The 18,050-nt window shown below is 39.5% G+C and overlaps 1 protein-coding gene and 1 non-coding gene across 2 annotated transcripts; both read left to right on the plus strand.

Annotated features, from left to right (window-relative positions):
- Positions 1–4,423: 4,423 nt before the first annotated feature.
- trnal-aag lies at positions 4,424–4,505 on the plus strand. Its single transcript has one exon. It is a non-coding gene; the product is annotated as a tRNA-Leu (tRNA).
- Positions 4,506–6,612: 2,107 nt separating this feature from the next.
- Positions 6,613–16,308, plus strand: snapc2 (small nuclear RNA activating complex, polypeptide 2). Its single transcript, XM_042402079.1, has 6 exons — positions 6,613–7,048; positions 9,145–9,318; positions 9,585–9,723; positions 10,867–11,526; positions 11,762–11,850; positions 15,340–16,308. The coding sequence occupies exons 1-6, from the start codon at positions 6,833–6,835 to the stop codon at positions 15,718–15,720; spliced, it is 1,659 nt and encodes a 552-aa protein (XP_042258013.1). The 5' UTR covers positions 6,613–6,832; the 3' UTR covers positions 15,721–16,308.
- Positions 16,309–18,050: the final 1,742 nt, after the last annotated feature.

Raw genomic sequence — 18,050 nt, forward strand, 5'->3', positions numbered from 1 at the left:
TGTGTGCAAGAATATTTTCACTTTCTACTTGAAGATAACTAAGGAGCCTTTCATCCAGCTGCAGAGCCTGAGAAGGTTTTGGAGAGTGCCTTTTATTTACTGCTCTGATAGAAGTCTAGTTCAAACACAGATGAATGTGACACAGGTGCTGGATAAAAGGGCTCAAAGTGCAAAAACAAAGAATTACCTGCACACTGAATAGTTCTGAAGACCCCTAGAAGATATTATTTATTTGTGACTCTGAGAAGATGTTCCTCAGGCAAATACACAGGCACAAGTATTGTGAGGCTTACAGTGCTACTTGAAAGTTTGTGAACCCTATGGAATTTTCTGTATTTCTGCATAAATATGACCTAAAACATGATCAGATATTTACACAAGTCCTAAAACTAGATAAAGTGAGCGCAATTAAACAAATGAGACAAAAAAATAAACTTTTCCATATATTTATTGAGGAAAATTATCCAATCTTACGTATTTGTGGGAGGCAAAAGTATGTGAACCCCTTGTGAACCCCTTCTGCAGCAATGACTTCAACCAAACATTTCCGGTAACTGTTTATCAGCCCTGCACATCAGCTTGGAAGAATTTTAGCCCCATCCTCCTTACAGAACAGTCTCAACTCAGGGATGTTGGTGGGCTTCTTTGCATGAACTTCCTGCCTCAGGTCCTTCCACAGCATTTCTATAGGATTAAGGTCAGGACTTTGACTCAGCCATTCCAAAACATTATCTTTCTTCTGCTATAACCATTCTTTGGTAGAACGACTTGTGTGTTTAGTGTCGTTGTCTTACTGCATGACCGACTTTCTGTTGAACAGATACTTGGACATTTTCCTATAGAATGTGCTGGTGCAACTCAGAACTCATAGCTCCTTCAATTATTGCAAGCTGTCCTGGTTCAGAGGCAGCAAAGCAGGCCCAAACCATGTTTCACAGATGGGTTAAGGTTCTTATGCTGGAATGCAGCATTTGCTCATCACCAAACACAACGCTTCTCATTCAAGGCAAAAAGTTCGATTTTGGTCTCATCCATCCACAGAACATTTTTCCAATCACCTTCTGGCTTATCCACGTGGTCTTGAGCGAACCGTAGATGGCAGCAATGTTCTTTTTGGAGAGAAGTAGCTTTTTTACTTGCAGCTCTGCCATGCACACCATTGATGTTCAATGTTCTCCTGATGGTGGACTCATGAACATTGACTGTGGCTACTGCACCAGAGGCCTTTATTTTCCTAGATGTTACCAAGAGCCAAGAGCAGGCATGTAATACTCTGAGAGGCCAGTCCTGGGGAGGGTAGCAATGGTGTTGGATGTCTTCAATTTGTACACGATCTGCCTGACAGTCGACTGGTGGAGTCCAAACTCTTTAGAAATGGTTTATAACCCTTTCGAGCTTGGTGAGCATCAACAATTCTTCTCCTAAGGTCCTGAGAAATATCCTTTTTTTGAGCCATGATACACTTCCACAGACCTGACTTTGATAGGGAAGACCCAGATTTCTCTTCTTTAAATAAAGCAGGGCCTCCCAGACTCACACTTGATTGTCATCCCATTGACTGAAACACCTGACTCCACCCGACCTTTGTGTGTTTATGTTCCATAGATATTCAACTTTGTATTTGAATGTGGTTTTAAATTTAACAGTGTACTACCAAGATAAATGGAATATGAATGTACAGTAGGCAGTTCATCCACATTAAAATTATTGTTGCTATTAAAAGAATATTGAACTGTTCTCAAAGCTTACTGTCACTATTGTTGGGACGGGCAGTAGTGCGTTTGGTTATTAGCAATAATTCATAATTATCATAGATAGTTATGAATTATGAAATCAAGATATTGTTAACCTTAATCAATAATTCAGGCACTAACTGTTGGAACTGTGAGGAACACAGTTGATTATTTGCAATAATTATCAATTATCAAAGATAATTAACTAATTATAACAATAGAATTATTAATATGAATTAACAAATACGGGGCATCACCCGGAAACCGGAACAATAACCAAACAAGGTAGTCTCATAAATGGGAGTTCACCTAGAATGTTAATATCTGAGAGATAAACATTCAAGGGTGAACAAAGAAGGGTGAATTCAAGCTCCGACTCCTTCAATCAGCCACTTTTCACAATATGTTACACACAATAATGACAAAAGAACTTCTCTTTAAAGATATAACAGTGTTTATTAAACTTAGCAAAATTAACAAAGTTAACAAATGCTTTATTAAATAAACAACTATTCTAAAATGTAATTCTACCAAACAAAACAGAACAGCTATGTATAGGGTTGGACACATGCAGGGGAATGCATGTGTGTGTGTGTGTGTGTGCGTGTGTGTGTGTGTGTGCATGACAAGATGGCGACAGGGCCTGACATGATGACGTCGTCGGACTGCGACGCGGATGTGACTATGGGAGGAAGTCACGTCACGCGGAAACTGAATGGCGGAAGTACAGTGGTGTCTTGTTAGACAGAAGCAAGATGGCGCCGCCTGGTGGTCGGCGTCTTGCACTCACCCAATTCCGTGAAAAACACACGTGTCTGATGGTGGATAAGGAAAGACAAAGCAAAGCTTTGCCTGATGTTATCTGACCATCAGATGTGCAAAAAGATGTCGGTGCGTGTATGTGTGTGTGTGCGCGCGAGTATGTGTTAGTCAAAAGAGAGGGAAGAGGGAGAGAAAGCGATCGTGAGAGGAAGAGAAGCAGTTCCTTTGTCCACAGAGAGTGCATGTACGCAGTCTGTAACGCACATTGTCTGGTTTCTGATCGACAAAGCAACTTACTTCCTCACTCACGATGGCACAAACACAGCAGTAGTCCCGAGCGGGACAAACACAAAACAGTCTAGCATGGTGAACACAACTAAACAGGCAGCAAACTTAAAATACTCCTAAGAGTAAGCAGCCTCTCCCTGGGACCTTGTCTTTGTAGAAAATGATTGGGACTTTTACTTCCGTAACCCCCAACACCTAAAATAACTCTTTACCTTCACTGTTCTGTTGGAAGTAAAGCATGGTGTGCAGTGGGCCTATGAAAAAATCCAATTTTTTATTTTTGTGTAGTTTATTCAAAAACATCTTCTTCAAACTAACCAGTGGGTAGTCTGAAATCCTACGACGTCCAAATGACACCCTCTCCTGGATTTTACACACCCACAACAAAGGAATCTGCACAATATAAAGTGGCAAAATGCTGTCCATTGGTTGGTAATGTAACTTTTATAATTTACATACATTTCAACGAGTAGGTGTGTGTTAAGCGGTTTTAAGGCACAACGTGGAGGCGAAGAACCACCCAACACAAAGCAGAGGGTGGTTCGCCTCCGTAAAGTGCCTTAAAACCATTTACACACACCTACAAGTTGATTATCCCGCATATACCATGGCCATTTGCCAACAATATAGAATAAAAGCATTCACAAGTTTGTGGTGAAAGTTTTGTTCTCAGAATTGAAAAGTTATGAAGCAAGAGCTTACCACTGTCATGACAACTTGCCATACTGTACTCGCCACCAGCCTGAACCAAGACATAAAATTAATTTAGCAGAAACGCAGAGTATGTCTCCAAATCAGTGTTCTTTTGTTTTTGGTAGTGAAAGTTTCTCAGTATATTAACTGCTCATTTTGTTGTCTTTTTTTGTATTCATCTGATCCTTCTCTTCCTCTATCATTTTAAGCTCTTCAGGTGTCAGTTCCTTGTGCCATTTTTCGCTTGGTTTCTTTGTTTTCTTCTCTTTCTCTTTCCTCTGCTGGGTACCATTCTTTAAAACTTTATAACGAGTAAGCTTTGACAGCTGCGTTCTTTAGTGGTGCCATGGTTACAGGTTGGGTGGCGGATGAATTTAGAAAAGTGATTGAGCCGAACTACATGTGCAATAGCCTACATGGTTTTAATGCACACCTGCCGGCCAATCAGAAAAGAGCATTCATCCAGACCATGGTATAATCAGTTGTATTGTATGTATTGTGCACATGTAGCATATATATTTCACATCATTCAACCTTACTGCAAGTGATGAGACACCAATTAATTAATCGAGTTATGAAAAAAAACATCCCTAACAATTTTAATGACCAATACTGTCGTTTGTCAAGTACAGACACAAAAACTTTGCTGTTTGCAGCCAATGTGAAGATTTTTTGCTTTTCCCATATCACTTTAAATCCAATTACAATTCCCTTCTGGCCAATTATTTATTACATCAATTATATGTAATAAGAAATGGAAAAGCAGATAGAGGACAAATTGAAATAGAGATGGTTAAAGAAAATGACAAATATTTGTCATTTAAATGAAATCAACGTTGTGATTGGGAAGAGAGCAATTTTATGTCAACGTTTATCAAACTAGAATTACGAGAGCAAATTAACTATGACTATTGTTATGACTTTTGTGCCGACCAGCAGTATGCACGGGTAGCGTGGCCGAGCGGTCTAAGGCGCTGGATTAAGGCTCCAGTCTCTTCGGGGGCGTGGGTTCGAATCCCACCGCTGCCAAGTACTGTTTTTTGAATGTTTCAGGCGATATTTATTTTTTGCCATTTGATAAAACCTGATGTTGGCGAAAACTACAACGCTACACCGCTTTTGGTAGTGTCTCCGAATTGATTATATTGTCGTATTTTACCATAGGACGTTTACATAGGACCATGGAAAATGGACTACTTTTCCCTTTGTACGTCATGCAGGCAGTACTCAGTTCAAGCTGCAAACTTATACCGCTTATCTCGCTGGTACTGCCGGACTCCCAGCCGCTGGCTTTTTTAACATTAATTGTCCATAACCAAAGTGTTGGTAAAGCTTTTTTGTTAGGAGTCACACATGGCCTGTTAGTTGTGCGAATTGTTTGCCTGGGCTATAAAAGCAACCCGGAAGCACTTAACTGTAACTCCTGGGCTTCAAATAAAAGTTGGAGAGTGTTGCTTCAAGAAGTTTGATTCCTCTGACATGACATGCATTTTCGGAAATTAAGTTGATTGTCGCCTGGAATGGCTTATATGTTGTTGCTATGTTACTTTTTATGCGAATAATGTCGCATTGTATGGTCTCAGATCACAGGTTGTATAATAACTATATCTAGATACAATATTTACTGTATATACCTACAGTGAGGATGCATACAGTCTATGGATAAGGACGTGATATTTATTTGATATAATTTGTTTTGTTTTATTACATGCATTTATCTCAGGGACCATACACAAAAACCATAAAAGAAAACCCAAAACAAAAGATTAATCTCATACAAGAAAACGATATGTCTAATACCAAATTATTGTACCTGATTCCATCAGCAGTCCCATTTATATTGTTTAAAGTAGATAAAAAGGTTTGAAATGTACCATAATTTCAAGTCCACTTAAAGGTCCAGTGTTTAAGAGTTAGTGGTATCTAAAACTTTAAGTATGTTTTAATTAGCATATAATCACCTGAAACTAAGAATTGTGTTTTCATTACCTTAGAATGAGCCCTTTATATCTACATAGGAAGGGGACATCACTGTCCAATCTGAGTAGCTGCCATTGATGTATTATAAGAGCTGGACCAAAAATGGCACCCATTCAGTCCTATAAGAATTGCTTGGATGGCACATATGCCAAAAAAAGTTTCTACTTTCCAGGTTTACTTCCACATAGTGCGGCCCACTGAATATGCACAGTATTGTTTCCCCCACTGGCCCCGCCTGTGAGTTCCCACTTGGCAAGTAGACTTTAAATTGTGATAACGTCACAGATTTTTAAATTACTTTTCTCAGCTCGAGGAAGGTTTTACAAATATTAAAGCTCCAGGGATCAGAAGTTCATAATAGTCATAATTGACCTTGTTTGCAGTTCGAGGTGTCCTGTCAACAGTTTTACAGACATCTCTTTTATAATGGTGGTCTATGGGGAAAATGCTTTTTGGGCTGCATGGGGATTTTTCGCTACAATACCAGGAGTGGCCACTGGGAAAATTGGCTGTAAGGCTGAGCAGCGGAGCTCTATCCAGCTCTTATAATACATCTATGGCATGGATGTATAAAGAGAATTGGATACAGTGTCGGAGACATCTAAACAGTTTACCTTTACCTTGACAGTTATATCATTAATAGAGGTTACATCACAGCTTTTTAAGGCAAATAACTCATATTTGTTTAAATTCAGACAGAAACCTGAAGCTTTTGAAAATACATCACTGCAGAGAATTTCCTGAGGAAAAAAATAAAAACTGTGGACCTCTGCAACATGTATCTCTGGCCTGTGGTGCGCTGTGGCCAGCAGGTGTCTTCAGTTGGTTGCAATCTGCAACCTCACTGCTAGATGCCACTAAATCATACACACTGGTCCTTTAATGGAAATTCAATCTCAATATTCTCTTAAATTGTGAATTTAAAAAAAAAATCAAATTGAATCGCAGCGTACTTTAAATGTTTTTAATTTTACTTGTTGTTATGCCATTTACACAAAAAGGTTCTTTTACTGTCCCGCAACTTAGTTACAACATAGTTTTGGGCCTAATTGCCCATCTTCATCCTGAGCAGAGGTCAGATCAACTAAGCCAAATAAAGCGCGGAGTTTTAGCGTTGCCATTTACAAAGCTGGTGCTTTTATTCTGAAAATACCACAGCGGAAGTAGCAGTATTGTTTTTGTAGCGGAACACAGTGGACACTTGATAGTAGCCTATGTTTGGAAGGTGAATGTTGTAAAGCCAGATTAAAGTGTAGATCAGTTTTGTATCCACTCAGACTCCTAGCTAACATTAGCTAGCGTTAGCTTCGTGAAGCATTCAGCCTGGGCTGGTTGTTGTTTGGTTAGCTTGGTTTGTGTAGGCACCGTGAGTGGACATGAAGCCGCCTCCTCGCACGCGAACTAAACCAGAACGCGACCTGAAACCTGAGCTGTTACCGCAGCGTTCAGGTAAACTGGCCTGTAAATGGCAGCGAGCGGAGCAGAGAAGGCTCCTGAATGCCCTGAAAAGACTAAGCAGTACCGCCGGGATTCTGAGTGACATCGACTACGATGTGCTGAGAACATCCGTCCGTACTCGCTCCATTACAGAGGTAACGTTGCTAACACTGTTCTCAAGGATACACCCCGGTTCCACCTCGCTACATAAGCATTCCAGTTCAATTACTGTTTATTCTAACCAAACAAACGAACCGCAATTAAGGATAGGTTTACAATTTTAAAACAATAGTCAGGTGCCCCAGTGAACACTGAAATAGGTATTTCTTTCCATAATTATTTCTCATTTTCACACTGACCTTAAGAAGATCCACAGTTCTCCTTCTGTGCAGAAATGTATGTAAAAGTCTATTTGAAGCTAATATGAAGCTTAAGCCGTCCAAAAGAGTCAAATTAAGTAGATATCTAGTCTTTTTAGTGCCAAAGTCCCTCAATTTCTTACTATACTTGCACTGCAGCTCAACAGGGCAACACTGACCGAGGAAACACAAAAGGGGGGATTTAATGCTAAAAAGACTGTACATGTGGCAGATGTCCACTTGATATGACTAACTCAGACTGCTGAAGCCTCATATAAGCTCCAGATCAGAACTTTTACATGCATTTTTCTACAAAATGACTGTGTGGACACACAGGATTTTGGCCCCATCACTTACACTGCAAGCGCATTTGAAGGGGATCTTTTAATAGCCAGTATGAACAGGTGGAAGGATTACAGAGAGGAAAACCTCTTTCTTCACTGTTCATATGAGCACCTGACTGTTGTTTTAAGACACACTTGGAAAAACTGTGAACCTGTGCTTGAAGTGACCCTGACCTCTTACTGAAGGCATGGTTGTGGGGAAGTGATTAGTTCACACTGCAGCGGCATGGGCGAATGTTATGTCCCCAATTTATTTTAAATGACAATCATTGTATAACCTGCAAATTATCAAAAATGGCCATTCTAAGTCACCAGAATTAAAGGATTAAATTTGTTAATTCTATATCAATCAACTTATTAATTTGGCAAGAGGATGCCATCTCCACTGTCCTCCACTCATTCTTCACACACCTTGAAAATAACTGCACCTACATCAGAATGCTGTTTGTTGATTTCAGCTCAGCATTTAATACAATCTCCCCCATGAAACTGCACTCTGTATCTGGATATTGGACTTCCTCACAAACAGACCAACAGACAGTTGGGATTGGTGGTCACACCTCCTCCACCCTAGTGCTCAACACTGGAGCCCCCCAGGGTTGTGTGCTCAGCCCCCTCCTAATCTCGCTGTACACCCATTACTGCAACCCCCGACATGGAGAGAACTCTGTTGTGAAGTTTGCAGATGACATAACCATCATCGGCCAGATTTCAAACAACGATGAGAGTTCATATTGGGAGGAAATCAACAATCTTGCAGAACGGTGCACAGAGAACAACCTACTGCTCAATGTCAACAAAACCAAGGAGCTGATTGGTGATTTTTAGAAAAAAGAATACAAAGACACACAGCCCTGTCTACATCAGTGGCGCTGAGGTGGAGCAGGTGAACAGTTTTAAGTTCTTTGAAACATCACAGAGAACCTGTCATGGATATCACCTATCTCCAACCTAATAAAAAAAAGCTCAGAAACAACTGTATTTCTTAAGGACACTTAAGAAGGCAAAATTCCTGTCCCAAGTTCTTGTTAACTTTTACAGAGGAGCAATAGAAAACATTCTGGCTGGAAACATCACAAATTAACATGAGATGTGCATGGCCCAAGACAGGAAGGCTCTGCAGAGGGTGATTAAAACCGCTGAGAACATCATCAATACCCTTCTACTGAGCATCAGTGATAAAGGAGGAGCCTGCACAGAGCCCAAAGGATACTAAAAGACAGTACCCACCCCAGCCACAGCCTGTTCACTCTGCTGCTGTCTGGCAAGAGATACAGAAGTATCTGCTGTCGAACCACCAGACCACAGAGCGGCTTCTTTCCTCAGGCTGACACACTCCTCAGTTCATCTTCTGTACTCCAATATAAAAAAATGTTTTATTTTTATGACTTATTATTTATTCATTCATTTATGTAATTTCTGTTTTTGTTAGTAGCATAAAGGGACTACAAACTACATTTAATTATACAATCTTGTGTGCTTTGGGTAGATCTATGTTTTTTAAAGATGTTGTGTGGACTATAATGACACATATCTTCCTTCCCTTAGATCCACTCTGTGGTGGAATCTCTGAAGAACAAAGTGATCTCATGTGCCAGCTTCAACTTGAAGAAGAAGAGGTGGGAGGAGAAGAAGGTCAGAAAGCCCATTGAGTTGTGGACACACATGGCTTCTGCTGTGGCTGGAACACTTGAAGAACCCATTTCCACTGCTTTCTCTCAGGTGGGGTAAATCTGACCAATCCGTTGTTCTTATTTTACATTTTTGTTTCTGCACATTATTGAAGTAACACAAAGTTTTTGTCTCAAAGGAAACATTTGTAAGCACTAAGATGCATCTTTGCCTCATTTTGTTCTGCAGAGAAGAAAATGCATTTAAAAAATACCTGCAGGCAAACCTGTATCTATGTTATCAGTTGTGGAATCATCGGCACAACTTTGAATCTTTCGTCTCTCTCCTCCCATCATGTTCCTCTCCCTGATTTTCAGATGTTGATAGTGTCGTCTACAGAGCCTCGCACCCTCAGGAACTGTGACCCTCCCCAGGTCCATAGACCACCCACACAGGAAGACAGGCCTGCTGATCGCACTGTCCCTTTGAGACCAATGCCTCGTTTACCAGCCAAAGGTATGGACCTCCAAATGATCTGAGCGTTATCAAATTTGCTGAAATGTGGTTGACAGTAAATATCAGACGTCAGGAGTCTGTGTCATTTCCAGCTGATATAATGAAGCCTCCTGCCTGACCACAGCTACTCTTAAAACACTCAATAAAACTTGTTTCTTTATCTTTGTTTTGCATGTTTTATTCTTTGCTTCAGTGTACATTAGTGATTATGGTAGACCAGCTCTGCAGAGATGCGGGTCTCCTATTTCTGCTCCTCACTGAAATCATTTGGCTGCTCAATTTGCTCCTGAATCAGAGGACAGGAAGGAATGAGGAGGAATCTGTTAGAGAACAGACTGCAGGATGCATTTATGAGATGGTTTTTCATAAAGAGAAAATAAAATATAGCAGTGCAGTGTTTGGTTGCAAAAAATAGAATACTGCTGGAAATGTTACATGATCTTGAAAATACCTACAAAATCCGAACATTACTGGAAAATGTAGTCAAACCAGTAACATGCATGCAAGTGCTTTATAAAGCAGCAGAATATACATGTCAGATATTCTTATCAGAAACACATTCCTCGCAGCGTGTTTTTAAACACACGCCCTGCATTGCTTGCCTTGTTACAAACAGGCTGTTGCATTTCTTTCCCTTTAAAAGAGCTGGAACTTGGATTTGAGACCTCCTGGGCAGTGCACAAATTTATGTTTGGAAATAGTGGAAACAAAAGAAGAACCCATGACAATGGCTACACCTTATCTTACAGGTTAAGTTATAAATGTGATGAAAATTTAACAGGTTGGTCTCATGTCTGAATAAGAAACCAAGTCACTAATATGTAAAAGTCCAGACCAGCAGTTTTCCTCTTTAAATGTTCAAAAAATTAATATCCAGCAAAATTCTTTACATACATCATTCGAGGAAATAGGAATCTCTCTGTATAAAGCAAGGAATCTCTCTCTGTCTGTCTGTATGTATGTATGTATGTATGTATGTATGTATGTGATAAATTCTTCTTGCTTAGCTCTGGGTATGCATTGAAGGATCATTATCTTAGAATATTTTGATACAGATACGTGGTCCCAGGCTCAAGAAGAATCTCCAAGATACTCCAAGTAAGCTTAACAGCTTTAACTATGTGAGATTTTTGTCCACCTCAGGTTTGTGTCCTGCCACCAACACAGCCCGTCAACACCTGGTACTCAAGACTCCAGCACCAACCATTGGCCCAGCCAGAAGACTCCCAGCACCATCCCAAGTGGTCAGAGTGACCAATAGCAAAACCCCTTCACTCCACCAACAGCTTTCTGCTGCAGCTGGAAGCTCACCTGCTGCTACCTCTCAGTCTGCTGCTCCCTCCTGCCAGCGTCCTCCTCCATCCCTGCTGCGGCCTGCTGCACAGACCACAGACCAAGCAGCTGCTGCTGTCACAGCCAGTTGTAGCTCTGCAGCAGCGGTCAAGTCTCTGAGCGATGGCAGCTCTGTAAGCCAGACTAACCAGCAAATCTCAGAGAAAAATCCCACCACCAGTCCATCCAGTCCTCACATGCCCCTCTCCTCCTTGGCCCCGACTACTACTCCATCCTCTGCCACCTCCACCAGTTCAGCCACCTCCAACTGCTCCTCCACCTGCCCCAAGCCCACAACACTCTCCGCTCCTGCCGCAGCAGTTCATGCCAGGTTTGGTCGCACCAGCAAATACGCCACAAAGGACAGTCCCAGGACATTTGGCGTAGGGTGTGTAGTGGACTTCGAGAGGATCTATCGCTACCTGAGTGTCATCCACAAGCCGAATGACGAGTGTCATCTCACCCCCATGGGTGAGTCAGGGATTCATTCATTTAGTTTCAGTCTTTAAAGTGTACTTTAATGTGAACTTTATGGCACACAAAGTATCTGAACAAGTTGCGTTCAACATACAGCATCACATCAGTGAGTTCACCTAAACATGGAATATTGATTTAGGATTTAGGACTGCCCATGTTTCTGCAGTTGTTGATGTTCACAGAGGCCTGTGACTGTTTTCACATAACTGTATTGTCTTGTGTCCCTCAGAGAGTGCCATAGTGTTGGATCTATTGATGTCTCTCCCAGAAGAGCTCCCCTTGCTAGACTGCAACAAACTGCACAACCACCTGATCCAGGTACAGATGCTGCAACAGGCTTGCCTGTTTATCACTGGCTGTCACAAATATTTACAGAGTACAGACATTATAGTCTTCTGCATACTCTTTATTTTCTGCATTAGCTCCACTGCTTCCATTAGCCCTAAATATTGACCATTGAGCAGCCAATTAACAGTATGCATCTCAGAAATTTCTGTTGCTGAGTTGGTATGTTTTTAAATCAGTGGGTTTAAGTTCAGAAGTAATTGACCTAAAGCCGAGTTTGAAAGTTGATAGGGGCCACATTAAAACATTAAAGGATGTCTCGCTCCATGTAATCCTTTCATTCAGCCGCTCAGAGCCGCACGTTTTTTTGTCTGCAGCAGGGTTTACATTAGCCAGCTTTTTGCCGGTATCACATGTAGTTGTCTGGCAGATGAAAATATCAACGGCCAAAATGTCTGGTGGGAAATATGCCGATTGCTAAATAAATAAACTCATTAATAGCATATTAAATTGGTCTAATAATGAATTATAATATTAGACAATATTAGAGTTCATTCTGCTGACTAAAATACATTTGTTGGATCATAGCGTTTGTGTTTTTGTGTTTTATTGCTGTTTAAATATATTCTATTATATGGCTATTTCAACATATGTCCAATAGTTGTTCTGTATGGCTGAAATCTGGAACGTTAACGGACATATGGGCCATCAGGTGGAAGATACATCCTACCGATGCATTTATTTTTTATTTGTTTTGCAGTTGATTTATATTTAAAGTTCAAGGAAAACCGCTGTTTTTTTTAAAGTTCACTAAATGTATGATGTTTCCAAAGTCAATGAGTAATCATGTTAAATAATCGTGATCTCAATATTGACCAAAATAATCGTGATTATGATTTTTGCCATAATCGAGAAGCCTTAACTGAGAGGCTGCGTAAAGGGCCAGTATAAGATAAGTAAGGAGTTTTTTGAACTGTAAATCATGCAAAGATATGCCGGTAGAGCCAAAGAATATTAGGGCTGTAGTCTCCTGGTCAACTGGTTAATTAGTTGTTCGATATGCTCTCATCCAACCAAATTCTTATTGGTCGAATAATCGCTGTGTTACTGTCATACGAGAAAAGTGCTACATCAATAGCCTTCCAGGATTAATACATTTGCTGCGGCGGGAGGGACAGACTAACAAATTACCTGTGAAAACGGGGGTGCACACCCCCGTTGTTTTCACAACTTTGAACTCGCCCAACCTAATGGAGACTGCTAGGTGTAACTGTACTCAACGTTTACTGAACGTACTGAACAATTACTGAATGAGTGTTTCTTCTTTAATTATAACAACGAGAACCCCCGTCAAGCCAAAAAATCTATATTTAATGCCAAAAATAATGCCAAATAACCATTCATTCAGAAATCAACAATGTTTGGGAGCCTCTGTGCAGCGCTGTCCCAATGCGCAAGTCAACCTCTGTGTCATTGCCTGGGAAACTATTGGTAGCGTAGCTCCGTTAAGGAATACAGCATTGTGTAATATGTGTACGTAGCAGGTGGGAAAGAGCGAGTGGCAGAAAAGTGACAGAGGAAAAGGTTAGCAGTAAGTTGTCAGTCTGGCAGTAAATGTACAGTACAGGCTAGAGTGTGTCACTGTCCCGTAACAAGCCCCCCCCCCCACGCAACTAATCGAGTAGTCGAAGATTATGTACGATTTCAGTCGACCAAGATTTTCTTTGGTTGACTACAACCCTACAGAATATATAGACCTGGAAATGTGCTGAATATGGACCCTCCAAAGAAATCAACAGACACACAAAAATACTTTCTGTTTAGATTGGATGGAGAATTTTAGTTTCATTGGGTAGCTCATTCAGAGCTCCAAAATTGACTATTGTGGGCTTGCGGTAGCTGCAGTTGCACATTACTCGTAATTTGAAACACTTTCAACTTGAGAGTTGTGCTCTGGATGTTTCATACTGTATTTGGTCATAATAAAGTTTTTTTTTTCAACTGTGAGGGCAGTGTACACATGCTAGAGTTATCTTGCAGTTCATCTTCAAACATGCAGTGGTTGCAAGCATTTTACAAGCAAGTTTTGATTTAAGTACTAAATACTAAATACTTTGCGAGACCAACATGAAGTATATTGTGAACTTTCTATACCGTCACCCAGAGTATGTATGTATGTACACACACACACACACACACACACACACACACACATATATATATATATATATGTGTGTATATATATATATATATAATGTGTTCAGTGTTTCCCCTATAATTGTACAGGCCCCACTGGGCCAAAAGAGTCTTTTCTTTAATGCCAAAAATAACGACAAATATCCATTAATTCGGAAATCAATAATCATTTGCCCTTGGGAGCCTCTGTGCGGCACTATTCTGAAATGTGAGTCAACCTCTTGACACCTCGTCTCTTTAGGGTTTTTTCGGTGCGAACCACCGGGCCTGAAAAAAATTCTAGGGGAAACACTGGAATTATTATATATGACGTAAGTATAGAGGGAGTATTTTTTGCTATTTAGTTGGATGATGAAGAAACCATTCTGAATATACCACAAAAAAAAAAGAAACTAATGCCAGACTGTTTCTGCTACTGAAGCAAAGAGTGGAAAAGTATTAAATGACTGATGAGGTCCATCTGACCCAAATGTTGCATTTATAATCATGGGAGCCAATTAACAGTGTGGATTATTTTTCTAATAAAAGACAAGCTTTTGTTTTTATTTCCAGTTATCATCACACAGTTGTCTCATGTCACTCTGAGCTGCAGTGATGGAATCAGAATGTAAAATCATCCTCACTGTCAGCTATCACTCCAGGGATAGAATCAACTTTGCACAATTAAAATGCAGCTAAAATCATCATCATGTGTTTAGTGTTGTAATTGATCTCTCTGTTTTAAAACCAGAGTGGAAACAGAAAGCCGGGAACAATAAAATGTTTCCACTGACTTTTAAAAATATATATTGCTATTTTTTACTTGTCATTTTATTGTAAACTCAGGACTTATGCCCATAACGGGATCTTGTACTCTTTGTTTCCAGTGATCTGATTGGTCAGTGGTCGGGGTGTTGACAGGTTGTGATCCCATCCTCTGACTGATATATTATTATATATGACATCTATGCAATGGTATCTACAGGCTAGTGAGCACTGAGGTTCAGATTGATTCACCCATTAAATAAATGCACAACATGGGTTTTAGGCGTCACATCTGTGCTGTCTGACACTTGTAAAGTAACCAATCTGGCAAGCCCTGAAGCCCCTTACAAGTATCTTGGATTCTTTGCCTTGTAAGTAGCAGTGTGGCAGTAGAGGGGGCTTGCAGCAAGTATCATCACAGTGCAAGGTGAGTTGGTTCTAGCATTTCCTGGAAGCAGTATGTACCAGTACAGAATAGATCTGGCATGTACTAAACTTCACTGTATTGGTACAAAAGGTGTGTTCATTTTTTTGCACTAGCTGTGTATTAACCTGACAGCCCTCCTCTTTTTCATGTTTCAGGTGTACCAATGTCTTTCTGCTTCTGCGGATTCCCCAGTAGCAAGAGAAATGTTTAAAGTCTTAAAGACACAGAAACAAGGAACTGATGAGCCTCACACAGCAGGGTCACAGGACAGACTCTCTGATCAGACGGAGACACCAAGTGTGCGAGGCAGCAACCCAAAGCCAAAGCATGACAGCAGCAGAACCAACAGTCAGCTGGACACTGCTGACAGCAGCGATGTCACAGACAGTGAATGGAGGAAAATGCAGCCAGATGAAGCTGAGAGCCAATCACAAGAAAGCAAAAACACATCCAGCCGAACAGGGGACACAGATGTGATGGGACTCCCCCCACTTAACCCTTTCATGGTGCCACTGAAACTGTTGATGCAGAGATAGATTGAGTTTAAAATTAAAAAAACACACGTACAATGGTTTGTGTATATTCTTTAGTTATGTCTCTGTTCTGTAATAAAATGTTTAATTTAATATAGATTCTAGAGTTGAGTCACAAAGGTCATTGTTTGTCTTAGAGGTTAGGAGAGCACCGCTGCATTTTAATTACCCACCAGAATCTGTCCCTAGTAACATGTCAAGTATTGAAAGTTGATATCAAATGTTTGGTCAGGTTCATAGGCACGTCTATGTATTTTTTATCAGAAAGTTCCTTACTTAAATCAAAATGTTTTAAATAAAAATATCTAAATCTAAATCAAATTTAGACTATTTTTTCTTGGGTTCTCTGCTTCTGTTAAGACAATATTAACATAGCATTGAGAATATTGGCATTGAGAAGTCTGGCTTATTTTCTTAGTGAAGTAATTGCTTGTCTATTAAGTATCAGAAAAAAATGCCCATTGAAATTTCAGGAGAGACAGAGAGACCTAGAAAACCAGCAAATATTCACACTTAAAAGCTACAACCAGTGATTCTTTTTGGCATTTTTGTTTAAAAAATTACCAGAACGATCAAAATAGTTGCAGATCAATTTTATGTTGAATTATTAATCCACTAATCAACTAATCATTACAGCTCTGAGTTTTGCACAAATAAATGTTTATATTTGTCAAACAAAGGTACTAAAAAAAGTTTTGTTTTACTACCAGTACTGAAAATTGTCAAACCGTACTAAGTGCAAAATTGGGGGCATTGGGAGACTACAGCCTTTGTAGGATCATTGAGAATTAGTTTGCATTCTTTTGCAACAATCAATTTAAAATATTTTTTAAGAGACTCAATTTACAAATGTATTTTATTAGGAACAGTTTTCTTGTATGTAGGTATTTTACAACTTTGGCTTATTTTGTTCATTAAAGAAAAAGGGGTTTGCAGAAAATAGTTTTAGCATCAATTTTGGGTATCATATTTGCACTGAAATCATAAAAAATTCAAAAGATACACTCCTATAGAGGACCACAAGTCTGCGTTAAGACAGGCAAACATTATTGATCCAAAATCATTATTCACTACTAAAACATATAGACCGATTTTGCTGTGTTTGCCATTTTGGTTTGTTGTCTGAATTCTTTAGTGAGGATTTTTAGACTATAGAGTAAGTCTGGGTGTCATTTGAAATTTTGTGATACAAGTGCTGATACAAAACCTGAGTTTCTGTACTAATACCAAAACTACAGTGTGTTGGTGCCACAATGACAACAAAATACATGATTAGTTTCTCATTATATCTCATTTTAAACAGATCCTACATTTTGTTTATTATTACTACATACCAAATATTCCCATTTAAGCAAGAAACTTCTATTATACCAACATAAGAGAAATAGTGAAACAGATTTGTGAATAGCAACATGAAGTGACATGTTAAAAAAATGTAAAAACTAAAACATTTATAGTCATTATAATATGAAAAATAGAAAAGTATAATAATCATGCATTGCCCTGAATATTGTCTCATTGTTTTTGTGGCAACTGTCAACAACACATTGTGAAATCTTCACTTAATGGTCAGAGTTTCCTCTGTAGTGTAGTGTGACAAAGACGTGTTCTTGGAGGATGAAAGTTCGCTTGAGGTGGAGCACCGTTACCATGACACTCACTCTGTTTACACTAATTGTAAGAGCCTGAGATGTCGTGTGGAGTGTACAAGTGCAATTGTTTTCTTACTGCTTTACAACATTTGTCTTGTGCAACTTTGAAGCACTATCGCTGATTATGCAATCTCACAGCAGAGATGTGTCTTTTGGCTTCCTGGGAAACAGAAACCAATGGCCATCTTCACAGATATCACAGTATCCAGTTGTTCTGCTGTTCTTTGGTCTGATGATGGACAATTTTAATTTTTTTTTTCATTTTCATAACATTCTCTTTATCAATATGTTCCATTACTTATGTTATTAAAAATGATACAGTGAAAGGAAGTGGTGGAAAAATATTCAGACCCTTTATTCAAGTATCAATACTACAATGTAAAAATACTACATTATGTAAAAGAGTTGCATTTGTTTTATTCAAGTAATGTTACAGAAGTATTGTCAAGAGAATGTATTTAAAAGTAAAAATATTCATTAAGCAAAGTGGCCCCTTTCACACTGATATTTTATTAGTTATGGAAACATAAAATAAAGCATTACATGAAAAGACTTTACTCAAACTGTTGTCACAAAGTTGGAAGCACACTACTGTCCATAATATCATTTTGTGCTGGAGCATCAGTGAAACTGAGGGGCCTAGACCAAACGAGGAAAAACAGTCCAAGATTTGTAGTGTTT

Source organism: Thunnus maccoyii, chromosome 22 (assembly GCF_910596095.1).
Source record: "Thunnus maccoyii chromosome 22, fThuMac1.1, whole genome shotgun sequence".
Lineage (NCBI taxonomy): Eukaryota > Metazoa > Chordata > Actinopteri > Scombriformes > Scombridae > Thunnus > Thunnus maccoyii.